The sequence below is a fragment of the Heterodontus francisci genome, chromosome 4, assembly GCF_036365525.1.
Source record: "Heterodontus francisci isolate sHetFra1 chromosome 4, sHetFra1.hap1, whole genome shotgun sequence".
NCBI lineage: Eukaryota > Metazoa > Chordata > Chondrichthyes > Heterodontiformes > Heterodontidae > Heterodontus > Heterodontus francisci.
This window is the reverse complement of record NC_090374.1, coordinates 45,714,953-45,733,322: the sequence shown is the minus strand read 5'-3', so window position 1 is coordinate 45,733,322 and position 18,370 is coordinate 45,714,953. Positions and strand designations below refer to the sequence as shown.

General features: G+C 43.9%; 1 protein-coding gene across 1 annotated transcript in view; it reads left to right on the top strand.

Annotated features, from left to right (window-relative positions):
• Window positions 1-18,370, top strand: part of LOC137368661 (thrombospondin-4-like) — a 212,459-nt gene that overhangs the window by 19,731 nt on the left and 174,358 nt on the right. The window contains exons 2-3 of the mRNA XM_068028804.1: window positions 6,020-6,226; window positions 16,932-17,179. Of these exons, the coding sequence (XP_067884905.1) occupies window positions 6,020-6,226; window positions 16,932-17,179 (455 nt within the window). The remainder of the gene's footprint in view (window positions 1-6,019; window positions 6,227-16,931; window positions 17,180-18,370) is intronic.

The following is an 18,370-nucleotide window of genomic DNA, read 5'->3' as shown; positions in this document are numbered from 1 at the left end:
ATTAGCGATAGTCAGCACGGTTTTGTGACGGGTAGGTCGTGCCTCACAAACCTTATTGAGTTTTTCGAGAAGGTGACCAAACAGGTGGATGAGGGTAAAGCAGTGGATGTGGTGTATATGGATTTCAGTAAGGCGTTTGATAAGGTTCCCCACGGTAGGCTATTGCAGAAAATACGGAAGTATGGGGTTGAAGGTGATTTAGAGCTTTGGATCAGAAATTGGCGAGCTGAAAGAAGACAGAGGGTGGTGGTTGATGGCAAATGTTCATCCTGGAGTTTAGTTACTAGTGGTGTACCGCAAGGATCTGTTTTGGGGCCACTGCTGTTTGTCATTCTTATAAATGACCTGGAAGAGGGTGTAGAAGGGTGGGTTAGTAAATCTGCGGATGACATGAAGGTCGGTGGAGTTGTGGATAGTGCCGAAGGATGTTGTAGGGTACAGAGGGACATAGATCGGCTGCAGAGCTGGGCTGAGAGATGGCAAATGGAGTTTAATGCGGAAAAGTGTGAGGTGATTCACTTTGGAAGGAGTAACAGGAATGCAGAGTATTGGGCTAATGGGAAGATTCTTGGTCGTGTAGATGAACAGAGAGATCTTGGTGTCCAGGTACATAAATCCCTGAAAGTTGCTACCCAGGTTAATAGGGCTGTTAAGAAGGCATATGGTGTGTTAGCTTTTATTAGTAGGGGGATCGAGTTTCGGAGCCACGAGGTCATGCTGCAGCTGTACATAACTCTGGTGAGACCGCACCTGGAGTATTGCGTGCAGTTCTGGTCACCGCATTATAGGAAGGATGTGGAAGCTTTGGAAAGGGTGCAGAGGAGATTTACTAGGATGTTTCCTGGTATGGAGGGAAGGTCTTACGAGGAAAGGCTGAGGGACTTGAGGTTGTTTTCGTTGGAGAGAAGGAGGAGGAGAGGTGACTTAATAGAGACATATAAGATAATCAGAGGGTTAGATAGGGTGGATAGTGAGAGTCTTTTTCCTCGGATGGTGATGGCAAACACGAGGGGACATAGCTTTAAGTTGAGGGGTGATAGATATAGGACAGATGTCAGAGGTAGTTTCTTTACTCAGAGAGTAGTAGGGGCGTGGAACGCCCTGCCTGCAACAGTAGTAGACTCTCCAACTTTAAGGGCATTTAAGTGGTCATTGGATAGACATATGGATGAAAATGGAATAGTGTAGGTCAGATGGTTTCACAGGTCGGCGCAACATCGAGGGCCGAAGGGCCTGTACTGCGCTGTAATGGTCTAATTCTAATTCTAATTGATGTCAGGCTAACTGGTCTGTGATTTCCTTGGTTCCCCCTTTCACCCTTCTTAAAAAGTGGAGTGACATGTGCAACTTTCCAATCCACTCCTGAATCTAGGGAACTCTGAAAGACTATAGTTAGGGCATCTACAAATGTGTTACCCTACTTCCTTTAACACCCTCGGATGGAAACCGTCAGGTCCTGGGGATTTCTCACTCTTTAGTTCCATTAATTTCCTTGTTACTGATGATTTACTTACGTTAATTGTATTAAGTCCCTGTCCCCTCTCGGCTATTAATTTTTTCGGGACTTCCGGCAAGTTATCCTCCTTTTCAACTGTAAATACTGGGGCAAAGTAATTGTTTAACGTGTCTGCCATTTCCCCATTATCAATGACAATATCTCCAGTTTCTGTTTTTAGTGGGCCTACATTGCTCTTGACCACCCGCTTTCCCTTTATGTAACTATAAAATTTCTTCTTATTGATTTTGATGTCCCTTGCAAGATTCCTTTCATAATCTCTTTTAGTAGCTCTTCTCAGCTGCTTTGTGACCCTTTATTGGTCTTTGTATCGATCCCATTCGGCTGGATCTGTGCTGCATTTTGCATTTTGTAAGCCATTTCTTTTAGTTTTATGCTATCCCTAATCTCTTTAGTTGTCCATGGCTGTTTTTTTCTGTGAAGTGGAGCTTTTTCTTCTCAGGGGTATATACTCGCTCTGTATTTCGTTAAATGTTTCTTTAAATATTCTCCACTGTTCTTCAGCTGTTTGACCCATTAACAGATCTACCCAGTTTACCATGGACAATCTCTGTCTCATCCCATTAAAGTCAGCCTTACCCAAGTCTAAAATTCTAGTAGCTGATTCATGCTTTTCACTTTCAAACGGTACCTTGAATTCGATCATATTGTGATCACTATTTGATAAATGTTCACGCACAATTAGGCTACTAATTAAATTTGGCTCATTACTCATAACTAAATCTAATATTGCCTGTCCCCTTGTTACATCTGGGACATATTGCTGTTGGAAACGATCCTGGACATATTCCAGAAATTCACTACCTTTCTGACAGGTGCTAGTCTGCCTCTTCCAATCTATGTGTGAGTTAAAATCCCCCATTAATACTACTCTGCCTTTGTTACACACTTGCCTAATTTGTGCATTTATACAATCTAACACCTCAGAACTGCTACCAGGGGGTCTATACACAACACCTATTACAGTTTTAGATCCTTTTCTGTTCCTCAATTTCACCCATAAGGTCTCCACTGGATGCTTTCCCCTCATTATATCCGCCCTCACCAATGAGGTGATATTATTTCTAATCAGTAAGGCTATTCCACCCCCCTCTGCCATTTTCCCTGTCCCTTCTGTAAACTTTATAACCAGGTATTTTTAGTATCCAGTCCCGACCACCCTGCAGCCACGTCTCTGCAATGGCCACCACATCATAATTTTCCATTTGAATTTGTGCCTGCAGTTCATCTAGTTTATTCCTTACACTCCGTGCATTTGTATATAGAACTCTTATTTGGGCTATACCCCCTAACCTGTCCCTCAGCACTGATGCTTTATTCACCTGTTTATTATTTCTCTCATCTGGTTTAACCAGTATACTTCTTGCAGTTTGGTAACAATCAGCCTCACCACTGACCTGCACTCCTACCTTCTCCTTTAGCTTCCTGTTTTTCCATGCAACTGAACCCTCCCCCCCACTATTTAGTTTAAAGCCCTATCTACAGCCCTAGTTATACGATTTGCCAGGACTCTGGTCCCAGCATGATTCAGGTGGAGCCCGTCCCATCAGAACAGCTCCCTCCTTCCCTAGTACTGGTGCCAATGTCCCACAAATTCAAACCCATTTCTCCCACACCAATCTTTGAGCCACACATTTACCTCTTTAATCTTATTGACCCTTTGCCAATGCAATGCTCGTGGCTCAGGTAGTAATCCGGAGATTATTACCTTTTTGGTTCTGCTTTTTAATTTAGCCCCTAGCTGCTCATATTCCCTCAGCAGAACCTCTAACCTCGTTCTACCTATATAGTTGGTACCTACGTGGACCATGACAAAAGGATCTTTCCCCTCCCATTCCAGGTTCCTCTGCAGCCCAGCTGAGAGATCCCAAACCCTGGCACCAGGTAGGCAACAGAGCCTTTCGGACTCTCGATCCTGGCCACAGAGAACAGTGTCTATGCCCCTAAATATACTATCCCCCATTACGACTACATTTCTCTTTTCTCCCCCCACTTGAATGGCTCCCTGTACCACGGTGCTGTTTGCTCATCCTCCCTACAGTCTCTGCTCTCATCCACACATTCATGGTAGTTAATCTAAGGGGTGTGACTGCCTCATGAAACACACCGTCCAGGTAACTCTCCCCCTCCCTGATGTGTTGCAGTGTCCGAAGCTCAGACTCCAGCTCATCAACTCTGAGCCGGAGTTCCTCGAGTAGCCAACACTTGCTACAGATGTGGTCACTAGGAACCACAATGGGGTCCACCAGCTCCCACATCATGCAGGTATGACATATTGCCTGACCCTGCACCTCTATTTTATTTGATTAGATTTTAATTTGATTTTTAAATTTCCGACTGGTCTTTAGTTTTTAATCTAAAAAATATTTCGCCTATTCACCTTTAATCTGAAATCAACTTAGAATAGGTAATTCAAATTAGCAGTTACTTACCAACCAATGAACTTACGGTTTTCCTGTGATGTCACTTTGTTTTTTTTCACTCTGTTTTTACTCCCTTAAATTACCCAAAAATTAGATTTACACTAGGTACCTTGGTTCCCCCCCAAGAAACTCTACCTACTATATTAAAAAAGAACTGTAGACTTTTCTCTTTACTTTAGTTACGAAACCAGCTATTTAGAGTTATTCCCTAATAGCTGTTACTCCCCAACCAATCACCTTGCAGCTTTCCTGTGATGTCACTGTTGACTTTTTTTTTCAAAACTCCGACGCGCCTGGACTGCTCCAGGAGGGTAAGCCGGTTCGCTGAATGAACTCTCTCTCTGTCTTCCGGTCACTTTGTGCCCCGTCTCCGTTCTCGCTGTTTCCCACTCGCTGAATCAAGTGATCTATACAGTAACATTTCAAACTAAGTGACAAATTAAGCTTGAATAATACATTGGGGCCGATAGATAGCCTGACGATCATGGGATAAAGATTACATTGAATTACAGCAATAAATTTTCACATATGTTTTATCCCTAAAATTAGTGAAGATGGAAATTTTGGCCTCAGTGCTAAACTGCGGTTGAATCATTAAAAGGAATCACTTTTAAATGGACTGCCCACATCAACATTTATGAGAGAGACACTTGTCAAGATGGGTGCTTCAGATGACTGAGGCGATCCATCTTGGAAAGTTTTATCTGAGAAATGTTAATGAACCTTGTGAGCTGTATGGTACCTTCCTGAGTTCACAACTAGGAATCTCAAAAGACAAAAGGAGAGAAATCAGAAGAAGACTATTCTTGTCTGTGGATAGGTTACCTGGGGAAGAACATTGAAATATAAATAGGTTTAAGGGACATATTGATGCATTACAAGAAGGAAAAGTGATTATTAATATTGTAAGAACAATAAATATGTGGAATTGAGTCCCAGCAAAATCCATTAACAATGTGGTAATCAACTTCTTCAAAAAATAAGCTGGAGAAATATGTCGAAAACACAGCACTGCAGATGCTGAAAATCTGAAATGAATGCTGGAAACACTCAATAGGTCAGGTAGCATCGGTGGAAAGAGAAACAGAGTTAAAGTTCCTGGTCGATGGCCTTTCATCAGAAATATCTTGTTAGGAACAAGACCAAAGGTTAAGGTATATGCAGACAGGTATGGTCAAGTATTCTATAACAATCATACCTGAACTGCTGAGTCATGTCATGGAAATCAACCAATATTAATGCAGAATATACAGGTAAACCTGATTAGCTTGGTGTGATGGGGAAATAGGAAGATATTTTGCTGAACTTTCAGGAGATTATATAAGTAAGATAAAATCCAAAGTAGGGCAGCTTACTGCACATGATTCTGTCCCTACATTACCTCCACTGTCACTAAAGCCTTCATCAACTCTAGATTTGACTTTTCTAACACGTGCCAGCATCCTATCCTCCACCTTCTAGAAACGTAAAATAATCCATAGCTTTGCTTTTGTCCTGCATTAGTTCCTGCTCGCCCATCACCCTTGTCTTCTTTAACCTGCAATGGCTTCCCATTCTGCAAGTGATTGAATTTGAAATCCTCATTCCCATCTGTAAATCCCTCTCTGGCCTTGCTCCACCCTATCGCTGCAACTATCGTCATTCCATATCTACTCACACAATCTCCAATTCTCTAAATCGGACCTCCTGTATGCAGCCCACCCACCACCTCGATATGTCATTGGTGGTACATCCCCCAGCTATCTCAGCCACTTCAACCTTAGTCTCTTCTGCCTCTTTAGCCCTTTTCCCTTATATATATCTTATATATATTCTGTTATTGTGAGAAGGATGGACACATAGCTAAGTGGGCTTTTCTCATTACACCTTTCTTATGTTTCTATTAGTTGTACAATCCTAATAACCTTTATTATATTATGTTAGAAACTGGGAAGTTAATTGTGTGATGGAGGAGAGCTTTGAAAGCTACCTTTATCCTCTAGAATGCATTTTTGCTGCTGTTCCTGTACATGCCACTGTTTTAGCAGAATTTTGTAACATTCTGTACCTAAGAAGCTCTTTCTTTTAAATTCTTTTGCAGTTCTTGACCTTCTTTCTTTGTCAGACCATAGAGGTTATGTGGATCTGCTACAACAAGCTTTCACTGATACTCCAGCAGTCAATGAATTCTATCTTGTGTCAACGTTTAAGCTGCAACCAAAGTCTCTTGCTGCCATTTTTGGACTTTATTCCATCAGAGGCAATATTAAATATTTTGAATTTTCAGTCTTGGGTCGATTGAATAAAGGTAAGAAGACATGATTTATTCATTTTCTAAAAATTAATTCTTGGGATGTGAGCATTGCAAGCCATGCAGCATTTATTGCCCATTCCAAGTTGCCCTTGAAATGGTAGTGGTGGATCTTCATCTTCAGGTGCTTAGTGTTAGCATGACTCAGTTGGTAGCACTCTCACCTCTGTGTCAGAAGGTTATGGGATCAAATCCCACTCCAGGACTTGACCATAAAAATCTAGTCTAATGCTCCAGTGCAGTATCACAAGTCTTTTGGACAAAATGTTAAGATGAGGCGGAGTCTGCTCTCTCAGGTGGACATGAAAGATCCCATGGCAACATTCCAAAGAAGAGCAGGGTAGCCCTCCCCTGCGTCCTGGTTGATATTTATCCCTCAATCAACATCATTAAGACAGTTTATCTAGTCATTATCCCATTGCTGTTTTAGGGTCTTGCTGTGTGCAAATTGGCTGCTGTGTTTCTACATTCTGACTACATTACACTTCAAAAGTACTTCATTTTGGGATGTCCTGAGGTTGTGAAAGGCGCTACATAAATGCAAGTCTTTCAAGTCTTTTTATGTGGCAAAAGTGCTCCAATAATGCAGTTAGGCAGTGAGGGTTTTGACCCAGCGACAATAAAAGAACTGTGAGATATGTTCAAGTTAGAATGGTGTGTGACTTAGAGGGGAACTTGAAGATGATGATGTCTTCATGCACCGGTAGACTATGTCCTTCTGGGTGGTGGATGCTGCGGGTTTAGGAGGTGCTGCTGAAGAAGCTTTGGCAAATTGCTGCAGTTGTAGATAGTATACACTGCAGCCATAGTATGTTGGTACTGCGGAGGGAAGGGGGAAGGTTTAGGCTAATGAATGAAGTGCCCATCAAGTGGACTGCTTTATCCTGAATAGTAATAAGTTTCTTGGCTGTTGTTGCAGCTGCACTCAGTTAGGTAACTAGAGAGTAATCTATCTCACTCCTGACATGTGCCTTGTAGATGGTGCAAGGCTTTGGAGAGTCAGGAATTGAGCCACTCGCTGCAGAATACCCAGCCTCTAAATGTTCTAGTCGCCATGGCATTTATGCAGCTGATCCAATTAAGTTTCTGGTCAATGTTGATAGAACGTTGATAGTGTGTGAGTTGCTGATGCAAAGCCATTGATTGCCAAGGGGATGTGGTTGGGTTCTCTCTTGTTGTAAATGGTCATTGCCTCTGCGATATGAATGTCACTTGTCACTAGCCAGCCCAAGGCTGGCTGTTGTTCAGGTCTTGCTGCTTTATTATCTGAGGAATTGCAAGTAAAGTTGAATCATGCAACTATCAGTGATTAACCCTATTCCTGATGAAAGGAAGATCATTGATGAAACAGCTGAAGATATAATCTTGGCCAGGATGCTGCAGCTATGAATGCCTGCAATAATTTTCTGGGGCTGAGATGAATGGCTGTTTTAATAGATCTTTTTAGTGCCACACTTAGTTGAATGCTGCCTCGATGTCACGGGCAGTTACTCTCTACTGGAATTCAGATCTTGTGCCCATGTTTGAACCAAGGCTGTAATGCGGTCTGGAGCAGAATCAAGTGATTTTACAGAGGTGGACTTAGGCTATCTTGGTGATGGAGCAGATAAATAAAATTAAAATAAAATATGTGGTCAGAAGCTCATCTTGGGTCAAATGCAACACCAAAGTAAAGAGGATTTCCTTCAGACCAACACTGTAGCTGCTCTGTAAATGCACCTATACTGCTTCACCTTGTGCAGTATAATTGAGGCACCACTATTCCCCATTCAGTGCTGGTATGTGGAAACACTGATTCAAGTACATTTCTTAAAAAAACATTGAGAGAAAAATAAACTGACTTCCATTTATCTAGTACGTCGTCACATCGGTCAGGAAGGTCTCAAAGTGCTTCAAACAATAATTACTTGGTGATTATTGTTACTTAGCTGAAGTAAGTATTTTGATGGGTTTCATCTACATTGCTATAAATGCAGTATTTCATCATTACTGAACATTTTTCAAAGTACAACTTTGCATTCAGTACAGAAATCTGACAGTTTGCCTTTATATGTGCATAGATTTTTTTGAAAAAATTGCTTCATTCATTCCGAAGAAATCTGTTCTATTAAATATGTAATAATTATTTTGCCATACAAAGTAACATGTTGGTTGCAATAATTATTACCTTTTCAAATCATAGAATCATAAAGTCATTATGGCACATAAGGAGGCCATTTCGCCCATTAAGTTAATGCTGGCTCTCTGTAAAGCAACCCTTCCCCTGCTCCATCCCCGTAAGCCCTGCAAGTGTATTTCTCTCACCTATCCAATTTCCTTTTAAAATCATTCATCGTCTCCACTTCCACCATCCTCATAGGCAGTGGGTTCCAGGTCATTACTACTCACTGCGTAAAAACGTGCTTCCTCACATTCCCCCCTGCATCTCTTTGCCCAAAACTTTAAATCTGTGTCCCCTAGTCTTTCTACCATCAGCTAATGGGAACAGATTTTCTTTGTCTACCTTATCTAAGCCTATCATTCGTGCCTCAATTGTACTGTACGAGTTTAACTAACTTGCTGGAGTTTTTTGAGGAGGTAACAGAGAGGGTTGATGAGGGCAATGCTGTGATGTGGTGTACATGGACTTTCAAAAGGCATTTGATACAGTGCCACACAACAGACTTGTGAGCAAACTTGTAGCTCATGGAATAAAAGGGACGGTAGCAACATGGATACGAAATTGGCTGAGTGACAGGAAGCAAAGAGTAGTGGTTAATGGAGGTTTTTCGGGCTCGAAGAAGGTATGTAGTGGAGTTCCCCAGGGATCAGTGTTGGGACACTTGCTTTTCCTGATATATATTAATGACCTAGACCTTGGTGTACAGGGCACAATTTCAAAGTTTGCAGATGATACGAAACTTGGAATGATTGTGAACGGTGAGGAGGATAGTGTAGAACCTCAAAAGGACATAGACAAGATGTTGGAATGGGCAGACAGGGGCAGATGAAGTTCAATGCAGAGAAATGTAAGGTGATTCATTTTGGTAGAAAGAACATGGAATAAAGGGTACAATTCTGAAGTGGGTGCAGGAGCAGAGGGACCTAGGTGTATATGTGCATAAGTCATTGAAGGTGGCAGGACAGGTTGAGAGAACAGTTAATAAAACATACACTATCCTGGGCTTTATTAATAGGGGCATAGAGTACAAGAGCAAGGAAATTTTGTTGAACTTATATAAGACACTGGTTCGGCCTCAGCTGGAGTACTGCATCCAATTCTGCGTACCGCACTTGAGAAAAGACGTGAAGGCATTGGAGAGAGTACAGAAGAGATTCACGAGAATGGTTCCAGGGATGAGGAATTTCAGTTATGAAGATAGGTTGGAGAAGTTAGAACTGTTTTCCTTGGAGAAGAGAAGGCTGAGAGGTGATTTGATAGAGGTATTCAAAATCATGAGTGGTCTGGACAGAGTAGATAGAGAGAAACTGTTCCCACACGTGAGAGGATCGAGAACAAGAAAGCACAGATTTAAAGTATTTGGTAAGAGGAGGAAAAACCTTTTCACGCAGCGAGTGGTTAAAGTCTGGAATGCGCTGCCTGGGAAAGTGGTGGAGGCAGGTTCAATTGAAGCATTCAAAAGGGAATTAGACAGTTATATGAAAAGGAAGAATGTGCAGGGTTCTGGGGAGAAGGCAGGGGAATGGGACTGGGGGAATTTCTCTTTCAGAGAGCCAGTGCGGACACAATGGGCCGAATGGCCTCCTTCTGCACTGTAACAATTCTGTGATTCTGTGATACTGTAGCAAGTGATGCAGTATAGGAGCCTGTCAAAAGTTGCATTTACAGTACAACAATAGTGTTGGTGTGAAGCAGTTGCACTTTTCATCTTTACCTAGGTGTTGCAGTTGACCACAAGATGAGCTTCTGACCACATATCAGCTCCATGACCAAGACTGCCTACTTCTACCTCCTTAAAATTACTTAATTCAACTCCTGCCTCAGCTCATTTGCTGCTGAAACCCTCATCCATGCCTTTATTACCTCTAGACTTGACTACTCCAATGCTCTTGTGACTGACCTCCCCTCATCCACTCTACATAAACTTGAGCTCTGCTGTCCATATCCTAACTTGCACCAAGTCTTGCTCACCGATCACCCCAGTACTCACTGACCTACATTGGCTCCTAGTCCGTCAACATCTCAATTTTAAAATTCTCATCCTTGTTTTCAAATCCTTTCATGGCCTCACCCCTCCCTATCTCTTTAACCTCCTCCAGTCCCACAATCCTTCAAAATTTCTGCAGTCCTCCAATTCTGGCCTCTTGCAAATTTTAATTGCTCTACCATTGGCGCTGCCTAGGCCCTAAGCTCTGGAATTCCCTCTCTAAACATCTCCGCCTCTCTATCCATCTTTCCTTCTTTAAGACGCTGCTTAAAACCGACCTCTTTTTTTTTATTCATTCATGGGATGTGGACATCGCTGGCTAGGCCAGCATTTATTGCCCATCCCTAATTGCCCTTGAGAAGGTGGTGGTGAGCTGCCTTCTTGAACCACTGCAGTCCATGTGGGGTAGTTACACCCACAGTGCTGTTAGGAAGGGAGTTCCAGGATTTTGACCTAGCGACAGTGAAGGAATGGCGATATAGTTCCAAGTCAGGATGGTGTGTGACTTGGAGGGGAACTTGCAGGGGAGGTGTTCCCATGCATTTGCTGCCCTTGTCCTTCTAGTTGGTGGAGGTCGCGGGTTTGGAAGGTGCTGTCTAAGGAGTCTTATGCGTTGCTGCAGTGCATCTTGTTGATGGTACACACGGCTGCCACTGTGCATCGGTGGTGGAGGGGGTGAATGTTTGTAGATGGGGTGTCAATCAAGCGGGCTGCTTTGTCCTGGATGCTGTTGAGCTTCTTGAGTGTTGTTAGAGTTGCACCCATCCAGGCAAGTGGAGAGTATTCCATCACACTCCTGACTTGTGCCTTGTAGATGGTGGACAGGCTTTGGGGAGTCAGGAGGTGAGTTACTCGCCACAGGATTCCTAGCCTCTGACCTGCTCTTCTAGCCACGGTATTTATATGGCTACTCCAGTTCAGTTTCTGGTCAATGGTAGCCCCTAGGATGTTGATAGTGGTGGATTCAGCGATGGTAATGCCATTGAATGTCAAGGGGAGATGGTTAGATTCTCTCTTGTTGGAGATGGTCATTGCCTGGCACTTGTGTGGCGCGAATGTTACTTGCCACTTATCAGCCCAAGCCTGGATATTGTCCAAGTCTTGCTGCATTTCTACATGGACTGCTTCAATATCTGAAGAGTTGCGAATGGTGCTGAACATTGTGCAATCAACAGCAAACATCCCCAATTCTGACCTTATGATTGAAGGAAGGTCATTAATGAAGTAGCTGGAGATGGTTGGGCCTAGGACACTACCCTGAGGAACTCCTGCAGTGATGTCCTGGGGCTCAGATGATTGACGTCCAACAACCACAACCATCTTCCTTTGCGCTCGGTATGACTCCAACCACGAAGGGCTTTCCCCCTGATTCCCATTGACCTCAGTTTTGCTAGAGCTCCTTGATGCCATACTCGGTCAAATGCTGCATTGATGTCAAGGGCAGTCACTCTCACCTCACCTCTTGAGTTCAGCCCTTTTGTCCATGTTTGAACCAAGGCTGTAATAAGGTCTGGAGTTGAGTGGCCCTGGCAGAACCCAAACTGAGCGTCACTGAGCAGGTTATTGCTAAGCAAGTGGCGCTTGATGGCACTGTTGATGACACCTTCCATCACTTTACTGATGATTGAGAGTAGGCTGATGGGGTGGTACTTGGCCGTGTTGGATTTGTCCTGCTTTTTGTGTACAGGACATACCTGGGCAATTTTCCACATTGCAGGGTAGATGCTAGTATTGTAGCTGTACTGGAACAGCTTGGCTAGGGGTGCAGCAAGTTCTGGAGTACAGATCTTCAGTACTATTGCTGGAATATTGTCAGGGCCCATAGCCCTTGCAGTATCCAGTGCCTTCAGTTGTTTCTTGATATCACGCGGAGTGAATCGAATTGGCTGAAGTCTGGCATCTGTGATGCTGCGGACTTCAGGAGGAGGCCGAGATGGATCATCAACTCAGCATTACTGACTGAAGATTGTTGCAAATGCTTCAGCCTTATCTTTTGCACTGAGGATGGGGATATTTGTGGAGCCACCCCCTTCAGTTAGTTGTTTCATTGTCCACCACCATTCACGGCTGGATGTGGCAGGACTGCAGAGCTTCGATCTGATCCGTTGGTTATGGGATTGCTTAGCTCTGTCTATCGCATGCTGCTTACGCGGTTTGGCACGCAGATAGTCCTGTGTTGTAGCTTCACCAGGTTGACAGCTCATTTTGAAGTATGCCTGGTGCTGCTCCTGGCATGCCCTCCCGCACTCTTCATTGAACCAGAGTTGGTCTCCTGGCTTGATGGTAATGGTAGAGTGGGGGATATGCTGGGCCATGAGGTTACAGATTGTGGTTGAGTACAATTCTGCTGCTGCTGATGGCCCACAGCACCTCATGGATGCCCAGTTTTGCATTGCTAGATCTGTTCGAAATCTATCCCATTTAGCACGGTGATAGTGCCACACAACACGATGGACGGTATCCTCAATGTGAAGGTAGGATTTCGTCTTCACAAGACTGTTCGGTGGTCACTCCTACCAATACTGTCATGGACAGATGCATCTGCGGCAGGCAGATTGGTGAGGACGAGGTCAAGTATGTTTTCCCCTCTTGTTGGTTCCTTCACCATCTGCCGCATACCCGATCTAGCAGATATGTCTTTTTGGACTCGGCCAGCTCGGTCAGTAGTGGTGTTACCAAGCCCCTCTTGGTGATGGACATTGAAGTCCCCCACCCAGAGTACATTCTGTGCCCTTGCCACCCTCAGTGCTTCCTCCAAGTGCTGTTCAACATGGAGGAGTGCTGACTCATCAGCTGAGGGAGGGCGGTAGGTGGTAATCAGGAGGTTTCCTTGTTTGACCTGATGCCATGAGATTTCATGGGGTCCTGAGTCGATGTTGAGGACTCCCAGGGCAACTCCCTCCCAACTGTATACCACTGTGCCGCCACCTCTGCTGGGTCTGTCCTGCCAGTGGGATAGGACATACCCGGGGATGGTGATGGCAGAGTCTGGGACATTGTCTGTAGGGTATGATTCCGTGAGTATGACTATGTCAGGCTGTTGCTTGACTAGTCTGTGGGACAGCTCTCCCAACTTTGGTACAAGCCCCCAGATGATAGTAAGGAGGACTTTGCAGGGTCGACAGGGCTGGGTTTGCCGTTGTCGTTTCCGGTGCCTAGGTCGATGCTGGGTGGTCCGTCCGGTTTCATTCCTTTTTATTGACTTCATAGCGGTTAGATACAACTGAGTGGCTTGCTAGGCCATTTCAGAGGGCAGGTAAGAGTCAACTACATTGCTGTGGGTCTGGAGTCACATGTAGGCCAGACCAGGTAAGGACAGCAGATTTCCTTCCCTAAAGGACATTATCGACAATTTTAATTCCAGATTTATTAATTGAATTCAAATTCCACCTTCTGCTGTGGTGGGATTTGAACCCATGTCCCCAGAGCAATACCCTGGCTCTCTGGGTCATTAGTCCAGTAACAATACCACTACACCACCACCTCCCCTAACCAAGCTTTTAATCATCTGTCCTAATATCGCCCCATGTGGCTTGGTGTCAATTTTGTTAGATAATGTTCCTGTTAAGCGTGTTGGGATGTTTTACTACATTAAAGGCACTATATAAATGCAATTTGTTGTTGTTGTAGTCGTACATCTATGCTGCATGTTATAACCTAAAGGCAGCCTGAATCCAGACGTACCAGACTAAAATGGAATGATACTCCCTGGAGGAGAGACTGTCACTTTGCTTCACTTTCAAGTCCTTTTGGCCTTAACAACATTTTACAAGATAGGCATTGGTGTGAAATGGATACTGTTTCACACTGATGCTAAACCTGAACTACAAATGCACCTTATTAGTACTTTGAACATGTAGCCATGGTAAATTACATCAGTCTCAAATTGAGGGAGACAGAGCTCCACGCATACATACTTAAGCATATGCACAAAGCACTGGTAAAGTTGGAAAACAGTTGCTATGATTGGTCTGGTTTATCATTAGAAGTTTAAAGTGCAGCAGGCTACCTGAGTCTTTAAAACATTTTTTTAGGTGGTTGTAGTACTGGGTCTGACTGGAATCATTAGAATTATGCCACACATTTAGAATTGGTGTGTTGCAAAAGTTCACAATGGGTCATCAGTCTGTAAACTAACCCAGGCGGCAGAATCGGTTTGTTGCATTGAACAGATGAACAATAAATGCTTTAATCAAATCCTGAAGTTTGATCTAGAAAGCCAACTGAGCTGAATGGACTCAGTAGCCTTTTCTCATTTTGACATTCTGTGCTCTTCTAATGTGGAATCCGCATTGAGTCCAGTACATATTCACAGATGGAGATTTGGGCAAAAACTTAACCAATCTGTTCACTGGATTCTTTATATTTAATAATCTCTTCATGATTTCTGTTGGTTGTTAACATTTTATGTTGGCTGGAATTCATTTATTCTTTGCAACTGTAATTAATTGTTATGAGCTGCAATTTGTTGCTATTTCGTCTTTGGATTCCCACCGTAATACAGAAAGACCCCACAAACAATGAAGAGATGAATGACCAGTTAATCTGTTTGTGGTGTTTGGTTGGCCAGGCCACTGTGAAAATTCAGTAGTTTTCTTTAAATATTACCATTGGATCTTTTATAACCACCCGAACCACCAAAATAGGAAGATGGAGCATTAGTTTACTGTCTCCTCTGAAAAGTGACATCTGCATCAATGTAGCACTCTCCCCATATGACTTTTAAGTGTTAACCTAGATTATGTCCTCAAATCCCAAAATGGAATCTGTGACAATTTGTGTGTACATTTCAGCTGAATATTCAGACCTCAGCTCCCTTTTTATTCTCTTGTTGTCTCTTGGGCACTTCTCTCCCGTCTTCCCGTCCTGTGATCACCTTCCATTTCTTCGCTCTAGGACACTTTACTTCCCTAATTTCTACCACAATCCACTATTACTCATCTGCCTTCCAACTCTTGTCCAACTATTCCAGACTTGAATTCCCCGCCTGCGGATACCCTGTGTGCCTCTCTTGACATTCTCCAAAGGGTCTGATGAAGCGTCCGTCTTCTAACAACTCCATAAGGCCCATTCTCCTCTCATCTCTGGCTGACCTTCCAACATAGTTTGCCCAGTGGGGACTGATCTCACCAACCTCCTTCCCTTCCTGCTGATCCCACCCGCAAATGGCTCTGCAGACTCTGTCAGGGGATCAACGATCACTGACCCACTCCTCATCTCCCTCCAGAATGTTCATTCACTCGTGAACAAGGCCTTTGCCATCCATGCCCTTATTGGGGGTCATTACATTGACGTTATGCTTTGATGAAAATTCCGCTCAAGGGTGGCGACACCTTGTGCTTAACTGAAGCCTCCCATTACACCTTTTCCCAAATTTGTGTGCTCGCATTATGGTTCTTTTTCACCAAATTACACTTGAAACTCTCTCCCTACTCATCTGAACTTCTGCTTCAAGAACCTCACCTTGTTCCACCTCTCTAACTTCTCCTTTAAGATCCTTATTTTCTGTCGCACCACCTCCCCCCAAGCTACATCTTGAGTTTATCCACATGATATTGTTTCCCCTTTTCTTCCTTAGCCTCTGCACTGAGTGAATTCTCATCCATGGTGATTTCAATCTTCATCTGAATGAACCTTGCTCTTGGTCCTCTGGTGTCACTGTCCTCCCTTAACCTCTCCCACCATGCAAACTCTTTTCCCCCATACTCAAGGCCACCCACTCAGTCTGGCCATGTGATGTGGCTACACTATCCTCATCATCTCGAACACAGATAAAATCATCTCCGACCACTTCCTTGTATCCCTCACTACCCACATCACATCCTTCTAACCCCTTCCAACTCCACTTTTGTCTGATTCTGGCACTGGAAAAAATCTCCCCCAAGTTATTAACAATTCCCAGCTGCTTATCCTTTGGCCTGCCATTCACTATGATACTTCTGCAGTGGCTGATTTTTTCAATGACTCCCTCAATACCTTTGATGCCCTGTTCCCCATTAAAACTTTTACTCTCTGCCATCCTGCTCATGTCTTCTAGTACGACCCCCATTCTTAGTTCCTTAAGACCAATGGGTGCAAACCTGTATGTATCTGATGCACAACTGGTATAGCTACCCATCACCAAATCTGTCTGGATCCCATCAGAAGCTATTAGGTCTTAACCTTTTCTACTACAACTGCCTGCTACTGCAAGATCATCCTGGAGAGCAATGCCAACCCCTGGCTTCTATTTTCTGCTACCAAACATCTCCTCTAATGCCTTTCCCAAGACCCCTCCCACCTAGCTACCCACAACAGCTACTGTAATTGGATTTCAATGCAGTTTCCAGGTGGGTTCACTGTATCTTAGATTCTACTACCTGTAATAAAGTTTATGAACAGCCATTATTAAATTATATTGTTATCCCAAAATTTATTGTGAATTGTGAAATTGGGTGCTTTTTTTTGTGTTGCGTGCAACTGGGGACCTGAGATATTAGCCTCAAGCCCCTGTCAGGGTATAGGTAGGGCGTCACGTGTATGGGTCTTCAAATGTTCTGTGTTTCTGTTCACAGCCAGCCTTCGTTATTTGAAAAATGATGGGAAGCCACATGTGACCACATTTCACAACGTCCAGCTGGCAGATGGGAAGCGCCATGCTGTTCTACTGCAGATAAAGGGGCTACAGCATGGACCTACTACAGCTGAACTCTATGTAGACTGCAGACAGGCAGGTGCAGCTCAAAACTTACCAGCATTGTTCAGAAACATGCCACAGACTACAGACTCTGTTGAAATCCGAACTGTCCAGAGAAGAGCACAGGTGTGTATGAAAAATCTATTCAATTAAAAATAGCACAATTTACTGCCATAGATTGGGGGAGGGGGCAGCAGTGCAGGTAATGATATTGTTCTAAAGGTTAAGCAAGGTGTTCTATTAAAATAGTAACACCGACAGCCAATGTGAATTATTTTATCTAGAGAGCAATGGGTTGGTGACAGTGATTATCAAAAACAATCTCATCAATAATTAGATTATTTTCAGGGTAATATCTTTCACCTGTGCATGATAGTTATGACACTCATGCATAGTGTCATAGAGCTGGATTTTATGCAGCCGGTAGGGGTCCTGACACTGGGCCCAAAAGGCGAGGGGAATCCCGCCTTGGCCCTTTGGGGGACCCCCAGTGAAATTTACAGCACTCGGGGGGGAAAAACTGCCTGGCGCCGGCATCCCCTTCCCTCTAAGGATAGAGGTTCCCGCCTCCAAGAGCTGCTGGCCAATCACAGGGCCAGTGCAGCAGTCCCAGCAGTGCCACTGGGAGTGGTGGCCACTGCTGGAACTGCAGCAGTCATTGGAAGAAGAGCAGTGCTGGAGCTCTGGACTGCAGTTAAGTGGAGGTGGGCTCGCCAGATCCACTCAGGCAGGCCCCAGCAAGGTGGGGGGTGGTAGGTTAATGAGGGTGGGTGGTGTTGTGGGATGACCTTAAGAGCAGACCACCTTAAGAAACTGTAAGTGAAGGTCACCAGAGGAAGTGATGTTGCAGGACACATGACCAGAGAGTTGTGGGTGGGGCGCAACAGAGTGAGATGTTTTTAGATGTACTCGTGCAGTAACTGTATATGTATGTTCTAGTTAAGTTATCATAAAACCTACGTTTTCTTAGGATATTACCTGTAGCCTTGGGAATCTTACAATATTTCACAAACCAAAGGGATAAGTAATGTTGTGTGGTCGCCGTAAGAGTGATGTCCCTTTAAGATTTCAGTATGCTAATGAGCTAAGTACCAGGATATAGTCATGTGAACACAAGCCAGAGTCACTCTGCAACTGTAACACCTAGAAGAAGGTTCTGTAAATAGTTTGCTGTACTGTAAATACTAGTTTAGCTGTTAATAAACCTGTTAGAGATCTTCAACCAACTGGACTCCACACAGCTCATTTATGCTGCATCAGACAACATAAAAAACAAGTAATATTACAGATGGCGGCACAGGGATCAATTTTGGTGCC